This window comes from Hemiscyllium ocellatum, chromosome 39 (genome assembly GCF_020745735.1).
Source record: "Hemiscyllium ocellatum isolate sHemOce1 chromosome 39, sHemOce1.pat.X.cur, whole genome shotgun sequence".
Classification (NCBI taxonomy): domain Eukaryota; kingdom Metazoa; phylum Chordata; class Chondrichthyes; order Orectolobiformes; family Hemiscylliidae; genus Hemiscyllium; species Hemiscyllium ocellatum.
Window position 1 is genome coordinate 8122119 of NC_083439.1, and position 13027 is coordinate 8135145.

At 42.6% G+C, this 13027-nt stretch overlaps 1 protein-coding gene across 3 annotated transcripts in view; it reads right to left on the reverse strand.

Annotated features, from left to right (window-relative positions):
- The window catches only part of itga11a (integrin, alpha 11a), a 183806-nt gene that overhangs the window by 152947 nt on the left and 17832 nt on the right, over window positions 1–13027 (reverse strand). For 2 of the 3 annotated variants that reach the window (XM_060853256.1, XM_060853255.1), the window contains exon 2: window positions 9441–9552. In XM_060853256.1, the coding sequence (XP_060709239.1) occupies window positions 9441–9552 (112 nt within the window). Of the gene's footprint in view, window positions 1–9440; window positions 9553–13027 lie in introns of those variants that run through there. The other variant, XM_060853257.1, reaches the window with a different exon arrangement.

Here is a 13027-nt window from a genome sequence, read left to right on the forward strand (position 1 = left end):
ACCTGCAATATGGCAACACCTTTGCAGCATTATGTGAGCTTTGCTGTTCCAATTGGTGCAGCCATAGGTCACTGCTAAAATGCTTATTGTAACTCCGACAATTCAAGTCTCCCAAGGAGTCTTAGAGCGATGTGACAGAAAACACACATTGGACCTTGAATTTATGGGTTGAGAAAGCTGACCAAAATCTGAAACTACGCTGTCAAATAATATCCTCAGCAGCACGACTGTGTTTGTACATTTATAGGAGCACAGAAGGGAGTCAAAATCCGGAGATGGTGAATCTCCCTGTTGCAATTGTCAGGGTTCTAGGTCTGATTTTAACATTTAGAAGATATATTTTCTAACCTCATGTATAATACATTGGATCAGTATATAATTGGAAAGCACTATCGATAAATGTAGTAAAAGCAACAGTTTCTCAGAATTGCTGCATCATTCCTCAATGGCATCGGGCATTAGCTAACTGTTGATGTGCCCACCTTTTCAAATTGAGTTGCCACAAAAGCGAAGTATGTCGGCTGATTCTCCATTCACTTTAAAGACCTGAATTGATCACACCAGCTTAATGTAATTCGCTCTCTGCTGATCCTTCAGTCAGTGCAGTACTGAGAGAGGACTGGTGATCAGCAAGGTGAGTGTTAAAACAAAGGCTGTTCTGCCCAGTGACTGTGGGGACAGAAGACACCATGACCATCTTTGGAGTAACTCTGTGAAAAAACAGCAGCCGTGTGTCTGCATATCAAAATAAAATAGTTGATTCTGGATAAAGAGAGATTGATGTTCTATATAAATACACATCTTTCTTTCCTCAGTTTTCTCATGCTGATTAGATTTTACAGACATTAACACCATCCACTGAAATGAAAAACAGGAGAGAAGTGGAAACGAGTTCACTGCACATTGGCATTTTATATCACAATGCACTACAGAAGGAACACTTTGCATTTATATAGCACCTTTGGCAGTCTCTAGACCACCCCTCCACGAGGTGCTGTATTGGCAATGAAGCATGTTCGCCATCTGGTCACTGTTCTAATATAGAACACAGGAAGCTCCCACAGCAACAGTCTGGGCTTGACACGTGGTGGGATACCTTATATAATTGTAAATGTTGTTACTGAGTAGGTATTGCATTGGAACTGATTGGTGCACCAATAAAACATCCCAAGGAATAAAACGGTGCTATCAACCCGAATGATTTAAGTTCTTACTTAATGTATTGAATATCACTGCCATTTATTACTCATTCCTGGTTAACCTCGAGAAGGTGGTGGTGAGTCTTCAACCACAAGTAAGCCAATATAGAATTGTCTCAGTCAAAAAGAATCAACAGCGGAGAAAGGGTTTCCATGGAGAGAAAAGGGAATAACAGATTAATTATGTGGAACTTGACTTGGCATTGGGTGAAATGAGAATGAAATTAAAGTACATTGTCTGCTTTCAGGCATTAGATGTAATTATCATCAGCTATTATATTGCAGCAGATTTTTTACACTGGGATTAATCAATCCATCTAGTTGTTGCTAAGTGATATCCTCCAGCTGTGTCTTACTGCTCCACTTCCTCCTTTCCATTCTCTCCCTCTCTCATTCTCCCCTCTCTCTCTCTCTTCCTTGCTCTTTCTCCCCCTCTCCATTTCTCTGTCTCCCCCTTTTCCCTCTCCCTCTCCCTTTCTCCAACTCCCATTTCCCCCCTCTCCCCCTCACCACACGCCTCCTTCTCTCCCCCTTGTTCCCTCTCACTCCCTCCCTTCCTCTTTCCACTATGTTCATCTCTCTACCCCCCTCCCACTCTCCACTCTCCCTCTCTCCCTGCTCCATTCTCTGCCTCACTCCCTCTCTCCCCCTCCTCCTCCTCCCCCGCCAACACCCCACCTCCCCCCCCCCATCCTCCTCTCTCTCTCCCCCTCCTGTTCCACTCTTCCTCTCTCTCCACCCCCCCCCCTCCGGTCCCCTCTGCCTCCCCTCCTGTTCACCTCTCCCTCCTGTTCCCCCCTCCCTTTCTCCCCTCCTGTTCCCCTCTCCCTCTCTGTTCCCCTCTCCCTCTCTGTTCCCCTCTCCCTCTCTGTTCCCCTCTCCCTCTCTGTCCCTCTCTCCCCCTCCATCCCTCTCTCCCCCCATCCCCCTCTCTCTCCCTCCTGTTCCCCTCTCCCTCCCTCTGACACTGCATTCACATTGCCCAGCTGGGTATCAGTGGGTCACATTTCAGAATTGAAAGTTTGAGGGTTCCAGTCCTGCTCTAGGAGTGTGTGTGTACACACTCTGACACCTCGTTGTACACTGAGGGAGTGCTGCACTGTCCCGATTTCTGTCTTCCAGATAAAATGTTAAACCACGACCGATAACCAATATAATTAGGACAGATTACTTGATTATGATGACATTGCTGTTTGGGATAGATTGTTATGTTCAGATTGTCTGCTGTGCTTCCCACATCACAACAGTGACTACACTTCAGACAGATGTGCAGCACCTTGGGATGTCCAGAGGTTGTGAAAGGCGCAATATCAATACAAACTGTTTTTTTCCCCTCTTTTCCCTTTTTGCTAATGTTTTAGTCACTGTGCTCCTTAAAAATATGATCCTGAACTGCTTCACTTTGTGCCCTTCCTTCAAAAGCCTCTTCTCTCTTGCATCAGACTTTCAATGCCTCAGGACCAGGCCGTCTCTATCCCAATTAATCCTGTCTACTTCTTAGCAAAACAATCACCACAGAGAATGGAAATAACAAACAAAATCAGAACTTGCTGGAAAACCTCAGCATCTGTTAAGAGAGAAACAGAGTTACTGTTTTGGGTCTCGTGACCCACCAGATCTTCTCTGTGATCTCCCATTGAAACACTTCTCCTTGTATTCGAAACTGTCAATCGCTAACTGATGGGAGACCATAATGCCACAATATCCAAGTTTGTTTTAGTTACAATGTGAGACAATGATGGTTAGTGAAACCAAATGAACACATTTCAGGGATTATTCATGTGGTGACATTTGTACTGATGTTGCAATATGAGGTTTATAAAATCACGAACGGCATGGATAGCCAAGGTCTTTTCCCTTGGGGGGAGGGAGCCCAAAGCTAAAGGGCATAGATTAGATGGATTAGATTAGATTCCCTACAGTGTGGAAACAGGCCCTTCGGCCCAACAAGTCCATACTGACTCTCCGAAGTGTAACCCACCCAGACCCATTCCCCTACTCCCTACTAATGCACCTATCACTATGGGCAATTTAGCATGGCCAATTCACCTGAATTGCACATCTTTGGACTGGGTTTAAGATAAGAGGAGAAAGCTTTAAAAGAGGCCTGAGGGGCAACTTTTTCATGCAGATGTGGTGTGTGTAAGGAATTAACTGCTAGAGGAAGTGGTGGAGGCTGATACAATTACAGCATTAAAAAGGCATCTGGATGGATATATGACTAGGAAGGGTTTGGAGGGCTATGAGCCATGTGCTGGCATTGGGTTGGGATATCTGGTCAGCATGAACGAGTTGGACTGAAGGGTCTGTTTCTGTGCTGTATGTCTCTATGACTCTATGACTCTATGAAGTAACTTTCAAAGTAATTAGCTATTAGTTAGAGAGAGCACATAGAAAAAAATGGAAACAAGAAGAATTAAATAAATAGTAAAAGAGGCAAAACAATATGAGGAAAAATGTTCCTCACACAGTGAATGATCAAAGACGGGAATATGCTCCCTATTCCTGTGCTGGAGGCAGGTTCAATTGAGGCGTTTTGGCAATTAAATGGTTATTTGAAAGGAATGAAAGTGCTGAATGCCAGGGAATAGGTAGGAGAATGACTCGAGGCAAGATGCTTATTTGGAGAGCCAGCATTAACATGATGGCAGAATGGTCTCCTCTGCACTACAACATTTCTGCAGTTCAGTCATTCAGTGACTCTGTAAACACCATCTACTAGTCAACCTTATGGTGCAAGGAATAACAATCAGGACTCTGATACCAAGTCACATTTCTTGGGCATAGAAATGAAGCTGTCCATTGACCACAGGTTGGCTTTGGTTTTACAGGGCAAGAGTAATCCTCAGCTTAGTTGCTTATACCCAGCCCTGAGTTTAATGCATTCTCTTTTGTTTAAAAGGTTAGAGGTCACAGGAGATCAGGTGATAGTCCAATAGATTTATTTGGCATCACAATTGACGAAGGAGCAGGGCTCCAAAAGCTTGTGATTTCAAATAAACTAGTTGAACTATAACCTGATGTCGTGTGACTTCTGACTTTGTCCACCTCAGTCCAACACTAGCACCTCCAATCATGGAGTCCAATGTAGGGTTAGGGTTTCCAAAATTCTGGAGAAGAGTCACATTGGGCTCCAAAGATTAATTCTCTTTCTTTCTCTCCACAGCTGCTTCCAGACCTGTTGAGTTTCTTCAGCATTTTCTGTTTTTAATTGTTTAAATTGGCCTGTCTCATTTTTTGCCACTTGATCGGGGAAAGAAACATTTCAGTGCTACTGATTCAGGCTTGGAGCAGCAACAGATGTCATTTTTGCTTTATTGGATAATCCCCAGCCCCAGGAGTTTCCTTTCAGTGATTTGCATTGAGATTGTCGTCAGTGTTTAGCAATGATATCGGTTGGAACCTGAACAGAAATCTCCAAAAGTAGCAAAGTAGAACTCCTGGGTTCCTCATTAAAGTCCTAGCAACTTGGAAAGGTATTTGGCTCCAAACATCATTCAATTCAAGCAGCAGGTGTATCATTTCAAGCTTTGAAAAAAAATGACCAGAAAAATATGTAATATGACTCTTTCTATCGTCATAACTGAATAAATGTAAATTGCATTAATAAGAAATTTGAACTTAAAGACTTAAGATCGGAAAGACTCTTTCAGTTAAGTTGTGAAAACTGAACTCCAAATACCAGTTCGGTTTGTCGGTTTCTCCTTGCCTTTCGACCGTAAGACCATGTGATATAGGGTTAGAAGTAGGCCATTCAGCCCACCTAAGCCTATCTCTTTGGCTGCCCATCTACCAAAGCTACTCATTCCACTTGCTGGCCACAGTGACAAGAAAATTGATTCTGTCAGACTTGGGCTCTCAAAATGTCCATGTTTTCCCGTCTTTCCCTGATCTTGTCCACTCCTCATCGCTTTAATCTCCTTCAGCACCAAAACCATTTGAGATCTCAGCTCCTTTCTATTTCTGGCCCTCTTAGTGTCATAGAGACATACAGCATGGACACAGAACCTTCGTCCATGCCAACCAAATATCCCAACCTAATCTCGTCCCATTTGCCTGCACCTGGCCCATATCCCTCCAAACTCTTGCCATTCATATACCCATGCAGATGCCTTTTAAAATACTGCAACTGTATCAGCCTCCACCACTTCCTCTGGCAGCTCATTTCATACATGCACCACCCTCTGTGTGAAAAAGCGGTTCCTTAGATCTCTTTTATATCTTTTCCCTCTAACCCTAAACCTATGCCCTCTAATTCTGGACACCCCCGCCCATAGTTACTCTATCCATGCCCCTCATGAATTTATAAACCTCCATAAAGTCACCCCTCAACCTCTAATGCTCCAGGGAAAACTGCCCCATCCTATCCAATCTCTCCCTATAGTTCAAATCCTCCAACCCTGGCAACATCCTTGTAAATCTTTTCTGAACACTTTTGAAATTCACACCATCGTTCCGATTGGAAGAAGACCAGAATTGCACGCAATATTCCAAAAGTGGCCTAACCAAAGTCCTGTACAGCTACAACATGACCTCCCAACTCCTGTACTCAATACTCTGACAATAAACAAAAGCATATAAACCTTAATTTTTATCATTCTAGCCTTTGTAAATCTGCTTTGCGCTGCCAAGACCCTGAACTATGGAATTTCCTCTCTTCACCTCTCTGTCTCTCCAGCTCAGTCTCTTCTCTTCTCAGTTGCTACTTAAACACCACCCCTTTGTCCAAACTTTCAGTCATTGGGGAAACGTTTTCACACCGAGGGTGGTGCATGTATGGAATGAACTGCCAGAGGAAGTGATAGTGGCGGATACAATTGCAACATGTAAAAGGTATCTGGGTGTGTAAATGAATGGAAAGAGTTTAGAGGGCTATGGGGCAAATACTGGTCCATAGTACAGCAATGCTGGCAAATGGGACTAGATTAATATCGAATATCTGAACCGTAAAGTGGAGATATCGGAGTTGGACGAGGGTGGACAAGGTCAAAAATCAAATGACACTAGGCTATTGTCCAACAGGTTTATTTGAAATTGCAAGCTTTCGGAGCTCAGCTTCTCTATCATATCATGCCTGAAGAAGTGTAAGACACAGTGTTTACAAGCAAAAAGTTAACAACTTTGAAACTAGCTGCCCTTGTTGAATCCTTTAAACTGTTAGGAGGAAGACTGCTGATTGAAATGCAAAATCCAGATTCCTTTCAAGTCTTTGTCCCTGGATAATTAAAGGGTTCACCAATGTACAAGACGCAGTATCTCAGGTTAGAACATTCACTTTAGGTGTGAGGTGCTGTTTCCAATCTGTCTATGTTTTAAGTTGAGGTCAGGTTTTTTTGACAGAAAGGAATTTTGAGTGAAACAACCCCCCCCCGGATGAGTTGGACTGAAGGGTCTGTTTCTGTGCTGCACTGTGCTCTCTACGATTCTATGTCTCTATCTGTCCTAGTACATTATGTGCCCTGATGATAAAGTTTGTTTGATAAGACCTGCCCTTCAAAGCCTTGGGGAACTTTTCATTGTTAAATGTGCAACATAATGCACATTCTCCCTGCGTCTGCGTGGGTTTCCTCTGGGTGCTCTGGTTTCCTCCCACAATCCAAAAATGTGCAGGTTAGGTGAATTGGCCATGCTAAGTTGCCCATAGTGCTAGGTGAAGGGGTAAATGTAGGAGAATGGGTCTGGGTGGGTTACGCTTCAGCGGGTTGGTGTGGACTTGTTGGGCCGAAGGGCCTGTTTCCACACTGTAAGTATTCTAATTAATCTAATCTAATCTAATAATGAAATGCTTTGAAATCCATCGAATAATATTTGCCTGATCGTGCAACCAAGTCCTGGATTATTCATCATAAAAGCCAATTTCATAGCATTGAAAGATTTCCTATGAATTATCTTCATATTTCTCAACCTATCGACCATTTTTTGAACAAATTAAACTGAAGACAGTGATATAATTGCATCTGCAACGTAACCAGTTCTGGTTAAGAGTCAGTTATTTAGGAAAATTATATAACTTGAGAAAGTGGGTACATTTGGGGGTATGGGGGGAGCAAGAGCATCACAGAATAGTTCGGCCAAATGGCCTGTTCCTGAACTGTAAATTCTGGGTAATTTTCTGCACTCACTGGCCTTTGATCTGCGAATCCCAGCAGTTCAGTGGTAATTATTGTCATTGCTTGTGATCTATGGAATGGTGATTTCTCCTACATTGCCCTAGACTATGACAACTGCTGCAAAAGGAGTCAAGTTTAACATGCCCATACACCCCTCTAGAGTACCTAATCCCTGGTTAATAAGGCCAAATTAATCAGTAGGAAATGTAAGTGATGGGAAAGACTCAAAGGATCAACCATCTCATTAAAAAGCCAGCACTTAAGCACTGCACCACTGACTCTGGCTATTAGCCAGGAGTATGTTTTAAAGCTTCATATCATTTTTCTTTTCCATGTAGTTATTCACTCCCTCATGAGAGATGAAATTCCTACAGTTGAATCCATGAGTGTGTAAACTGCGCTGGGCCTGGTGGAAGGATTAAATTTGACGAGCCAACTAGCCTATTCTCAATCCATATTAAGTTGGATTCTTCTGTCAAGCACACCTGCCAAGAAGGCAGCTTCTGTATTTTGGCTAAATCTCTCTGCACTCAATCAGAAGCTGTTTATTAGCTGACACACGGCTGACATTGGCAAGAGTTAGAGTCGAGAGCTGAGTTCCAGTATAAGACTTAAGGAAGGGAGTCCATCCCATTCTTGTTACCAAAGGATCAGTGCAAGAGTTCAACTGGTTTCCCTTCACACTGTTGAATGATATTGTAGTTGTGAAAATAAAAGGGCAACATTTCATTTTGAGCATTGTTCGTTATGGTTGAGAAGTTTGAGCTTTGGGGCCAGAGCATTGCTGAGAGGAGGTGATGGTGTAGCGGTAATGTTACTGGACTGACCACCCTGAACCTCAGGTTGGTATTCTGAGTGCAAGGCTTCAAATCCCATCATGGCAAATCACCTTTTATCCAAACGTGCGATTAAAAAACTGGCCTCATGGTGATGATACAACCACTGCTGATTGGTGTTTAAAACAAAAAGTCCTGTTCACTAACACTCATTAGTGAAAGAAATCTACCGTTCCTCAAGAGCATTTAGTGAAAGTGAAAACCCAGTGAGTGCACGGTTCAATCCCATTCTGTCCATTATATACCTTCTGACAAAGTTGAAAGCTTAATTAGGTGTTGTGCAAACTCGCTCCTCCTAATGTAGACATGCCCCTCTATTCTGAATAACACTGCCCTAGGTTAACCAGTACCAGCTGTTTGACGTCCCCTCAACAAGGGCCTAAGAATGGAAGAAGCACAAGCAGTAGGCCATTTGGCTCCTTGAGTCTGATCTTCTACCCCAATTTCACTTTTCTGTCTGCTCCTCATATCCTCTTCAAAACCAGTCAGCTGCTTTTTAACTCCAGGATTGTGACTGATTGATTGATTATTGTTGTCACATGTACTTAGACACAGTGAAAAGTATTGTTTTGCATGTTATACAAACAGATGGTGCCACTCAAATTGCATCCGGGGAACAGAACAGAGTGCGGAATGCAGTGTTACAGTCACAGAGAAGGTGCAGAGAGAGATCAGAATTAACATTTGAGAGGTCTGCTCAAAAGAGGGCACTGAATGTGCAAAGTTAGGTTCAAAGCTGGGCGCACCTTGCTGCAGATGCCAATCTAAAACAATATTGGTGCAGTTTTGTGTCTCCAGTCCATGTGTCAAGGGGCTGGTGACTGTGTGATGAGTGAAAACAGGAGGCTTTCAGCTCTTCAGCTCAGGGTCAAGGAGTCAAAGTCCTTTGCTCTGAAAAGCTGTGCACACAGGACATTGCCAACACTTTGTCAAAGGAGATTTGTTTTTGGATAGTTTTACTGAATATCACAGGCAATCCAGACACAAACAAAGGTTCTTCTTGCTGCTGGAAAGATGTGAAAGTGGAAAGTATGACACTGATGACAGACACACCAGTGAGGGCATCACCAGAGAACAGGTACTCCTGATGTGAATCACACCAAGAATTCTTAAGGCAATATTTTCGTGTTAATTCCAGTTTTCTGACTTTGTAAAGGAGTAGCTACAGGAATCACAGTTCACTTACCCATCCAGTGTCAGTTCATTTCCAGTCTCTGTTCATCCCTGATAACTCCACATTCAATGCTATTTGACAGAGTATCGTTAGTATCAATTGAAACACTTCTTGTTCTTACCATTTCTGTCCATTTGCCTCATGTTGTTGCACTGTGTATCCAAACTGGGTGTCTGCTGACCCCCGAATGATTCTTGGCCACTTGGTGTCGATGTTAAATGAGTCACAGGGAACTGTTGGATATAAGAAGCACAATATTAGTGTTTGCCGTCTTCTACATGACCAGTTCTGAGCCTTGAGAACAAGGTAAGCCATTTCTTGCCAAGTTTTAAAATGAAGCGGGGAAGGTCATACATCGGGCACTGTGATGAGATACCGGGCGGTGTACAGGATGAGGTACCAACTGGCCACAGGGTGAATCATTGGCTTGAATTCCAAGACTTCTCTCGCTGCCAGTAGGGATTCACTGACTTCATGATTCGATAATTTGAAACACAGATGTCAATTGGAAAAATGGAATCTAAAAATTGGACAGACAGAAATCCCAAGGTAAACCAAATGCAAGGATTCACCAGCAGCTGTTCCTGGATTTAAATAAATAACTTTGAAAGACAAGCAATTGCTTTCTTGAGTCAAGGAGCCCCATTCAAAGAACAGAATATCTGAGGTGAAGTCTCCTTTACACTGCCCAGAAAGTTGAGTTTTGCGGTATTTCCAAATAACAATATGGTCTGTCATTAACATTGAGATTCCAGTAGCAATTTCTGACAGTAACAAGGTTTTAGAGGGATATGAGCCAAATGCTGGCAAATGGGACTAGATTAATTTAGGATATGGGGTGGGCATGGACAAGTTGGATCAAAGAGTCTGTTTCCAGCCTGTATTTTTCTATGACTCTACAACAAAGCTCAGAGTATAGCTCAGAGAGTCTATAATGCAACACTCAGTCTTACTTGCTGCATATGCAGTTAAAGCAAATCTGCAGATCATGAGGGTGTTCTTGCGGTGCATTAGCAATGTCCCTAGCTGAGGCAGGAAACTTTGGTTGAAGTCCTCCCTGCTCCAGAGGTGTGTAATAACATCCCTGAACAGATTGATTGGGAAATATCTATGGTAAACTTGCTGCCACCATTCTCTTAGAGTAGGGATCTTCAGCACCTGCTTGGCCTTTTCTAATGTGGAGGAAAACCACTAGAACAGGAAGTAGTTTATTTTGTGTGAGTGACCAGTTACAGATTACCCTGACCAGATGAACATTGTTAATGGGACTAGGAGGAAGACCAGATGTTAGGGTTTACTCCTCCAAGAGTTGAAGCTGGTATGTCTATAAACGCATAGTTGGTGGTGCTTTAAACACTCCTCAGCATTAACCGTTTCAGACCCAGATAGCATCTGCCCTTCAGGGACATCTGTTAGTGTCCGTTTACAGATGTATTTTCACATCCAATTCCCTCAGGCTTTCTTGCATCAGAAAGACTGAAGCCATTGTTACAGAGTCCTAACCTTGCCATTAATACCATTTGGCACAGCAACCGTAGCCCCTGAAGATAAAAGGGACCTATTGTCCCAGGCTGTTTGCTATCTCAGCGTCCTCATCAATGTCAAACAAAGTTTCTACTACATGTGTCTCTCTGCTACAGCCAGTGATAGAGCAGTGGCAATGGTACTGGGTCAGTAATCCAGAAGTCCCCATTACTGTTCTGGAGACAATGAGTTCAAATCCCACCACAGCAACAGAAGAGAGTTAAAATCAACTAATACATCTGGACTACAATGAATATTGGTTTTGACATAACCTATATAAGGTTGCTGTAAAAACCCATCGGGTTCACTGATGCAATTCACTGGAGGAAATCTGCTACCCTCACCTGGTCTGGTCTACATATGACTCCAGACCCATAGCTTGAGTGGAAAGTACCCAGTTGCAACAAACCACTATGGGTGCAGGGTGAACTTATAACATACAGACTGCAGCAATTCAAAAACATCAGTCAGCGCTTCTCAGTGGCAATTAGGGATGGGCAGTAAGGAATGGAAAGGCAACAATAATCATCTTGCAGGAAAACAAGAATCAAAATTGTTGCATCACAATTGTATGAATATAAAAAGATCAGAACTAGGAGCTGAAATAGTCCATTTGGTCTTTTGAGTACACTCTGTCATTCTATAAGGTGATGGCTGATCTGTTTGAATTCTACATTCCCGCCTACCCAGTACCATTCATTCCCTTGACTGATACGAATCTTTCTACCTCCACCTTACAAATATTGAACAAAGCGTCTCCACTACCTTCTGAAGCAGAGAATTCCAAAGTCTCATGACCCACACAACACTGACATCTATCCTAAAAGGGGAACTCCTAATTCTGAAACATTGTTCCCCAATTCTAAGCTCACCCACAAGAGGAAACATCCTCTCCAAATCCACTTTGTCAAGATCATTCAGGATTTTATAAACTTCAATCAAGTTACTTCACCTTCTCTAATCTCCAGTAGAAACTTGACAAACCTTTTATCATAAGAGAGCCTGCTCATTTCAAGTATCAATCTAATAAAATTCCCCTGAACTGCTTCCAGTGAATTTATATCATTCCTTCAATAGGAAGACCAAAACTATATATAGTATCCAAGCTCTTGCCTCACCACTACTCTGTCTAACTGAAGCATAACATTCTTACTTCTGTATCAACTTCTCACTGAATCAAGGATAGCATCTGATTGGCCCTCTGAAATTGCCAATTTCCACATCTGTAATTCCACTTACTTTCACGCCTGCCTCATGAAACCATGTCTGGTCTGGGATGCAGTCAGGTTCAAACCTCGCTCTTCGAATGGTGAGGGAGTGAATTTGACACAAACGTATTTTAAGTGAAAATACAGCTGGCAACCATTTCCGGTCTACTGTTCTTAGCAGTGATAATGAATTAAAAGTCACAATTAAAGGTAACAAATTTGCAAAATGGGACATTGACAAGTAATGATACTCAGATTGCCAACAGGGTAAGCAGACTGAAAGGACCATCATGTGCAGGACCGAGGTATATTTCTGCCAGTTCTATTAGCATGGATAAGGAAGGGAAGGAGATACAGGCTGTGTCTGGAAGTCAAAAAGCTTTCATGGAATGTGAGCTTGCTGAGTTGGCAAGTACCTGAGGAAATCCTGAGCTCAAGCATCTGTCTGTCTGCTGGCTTCTTGCCTTTCCTCCAGGTCACTTCCATCATGAAGATGTAATTTTGTTTTAATAAAAAAGACACCTTGTGTGAAGGTAAATGATTTGTTCCTTCATAGTTCATGGTTTGCTCATAATCCAACTTGACAGAGTTAAGGAAAATCATTTTCCCCTTAATATTTTTTGCAGAAGTGGCCAGCAAAGTGCTAGGTAACTGAATTAATGCCGAGGTGCTGGACACTTGCCAGTTAGACAGCTCTCCAAACTAAATCTAAACTAGAAAAACAAGTCATGAATCTGTACTGTAACATGCTGCCAGTCCCATTGAACTGCGCAGTGCTCGAGTTTTACTAAAACTAATCACCCAGTCATTACATTCTTCCTTTCCACACTCTAGGAGCTTCTATTTTCCTCATTTTCACTCATTTACTTTATTCATCGCCCTGCTCATTCTGGTTGTATTTTAATAACGCCCTGGTGTTCAAAATTGCCATGAGGAATGATTGTCTTCACTGGCAGTGATTAAATTAACTTGCTGC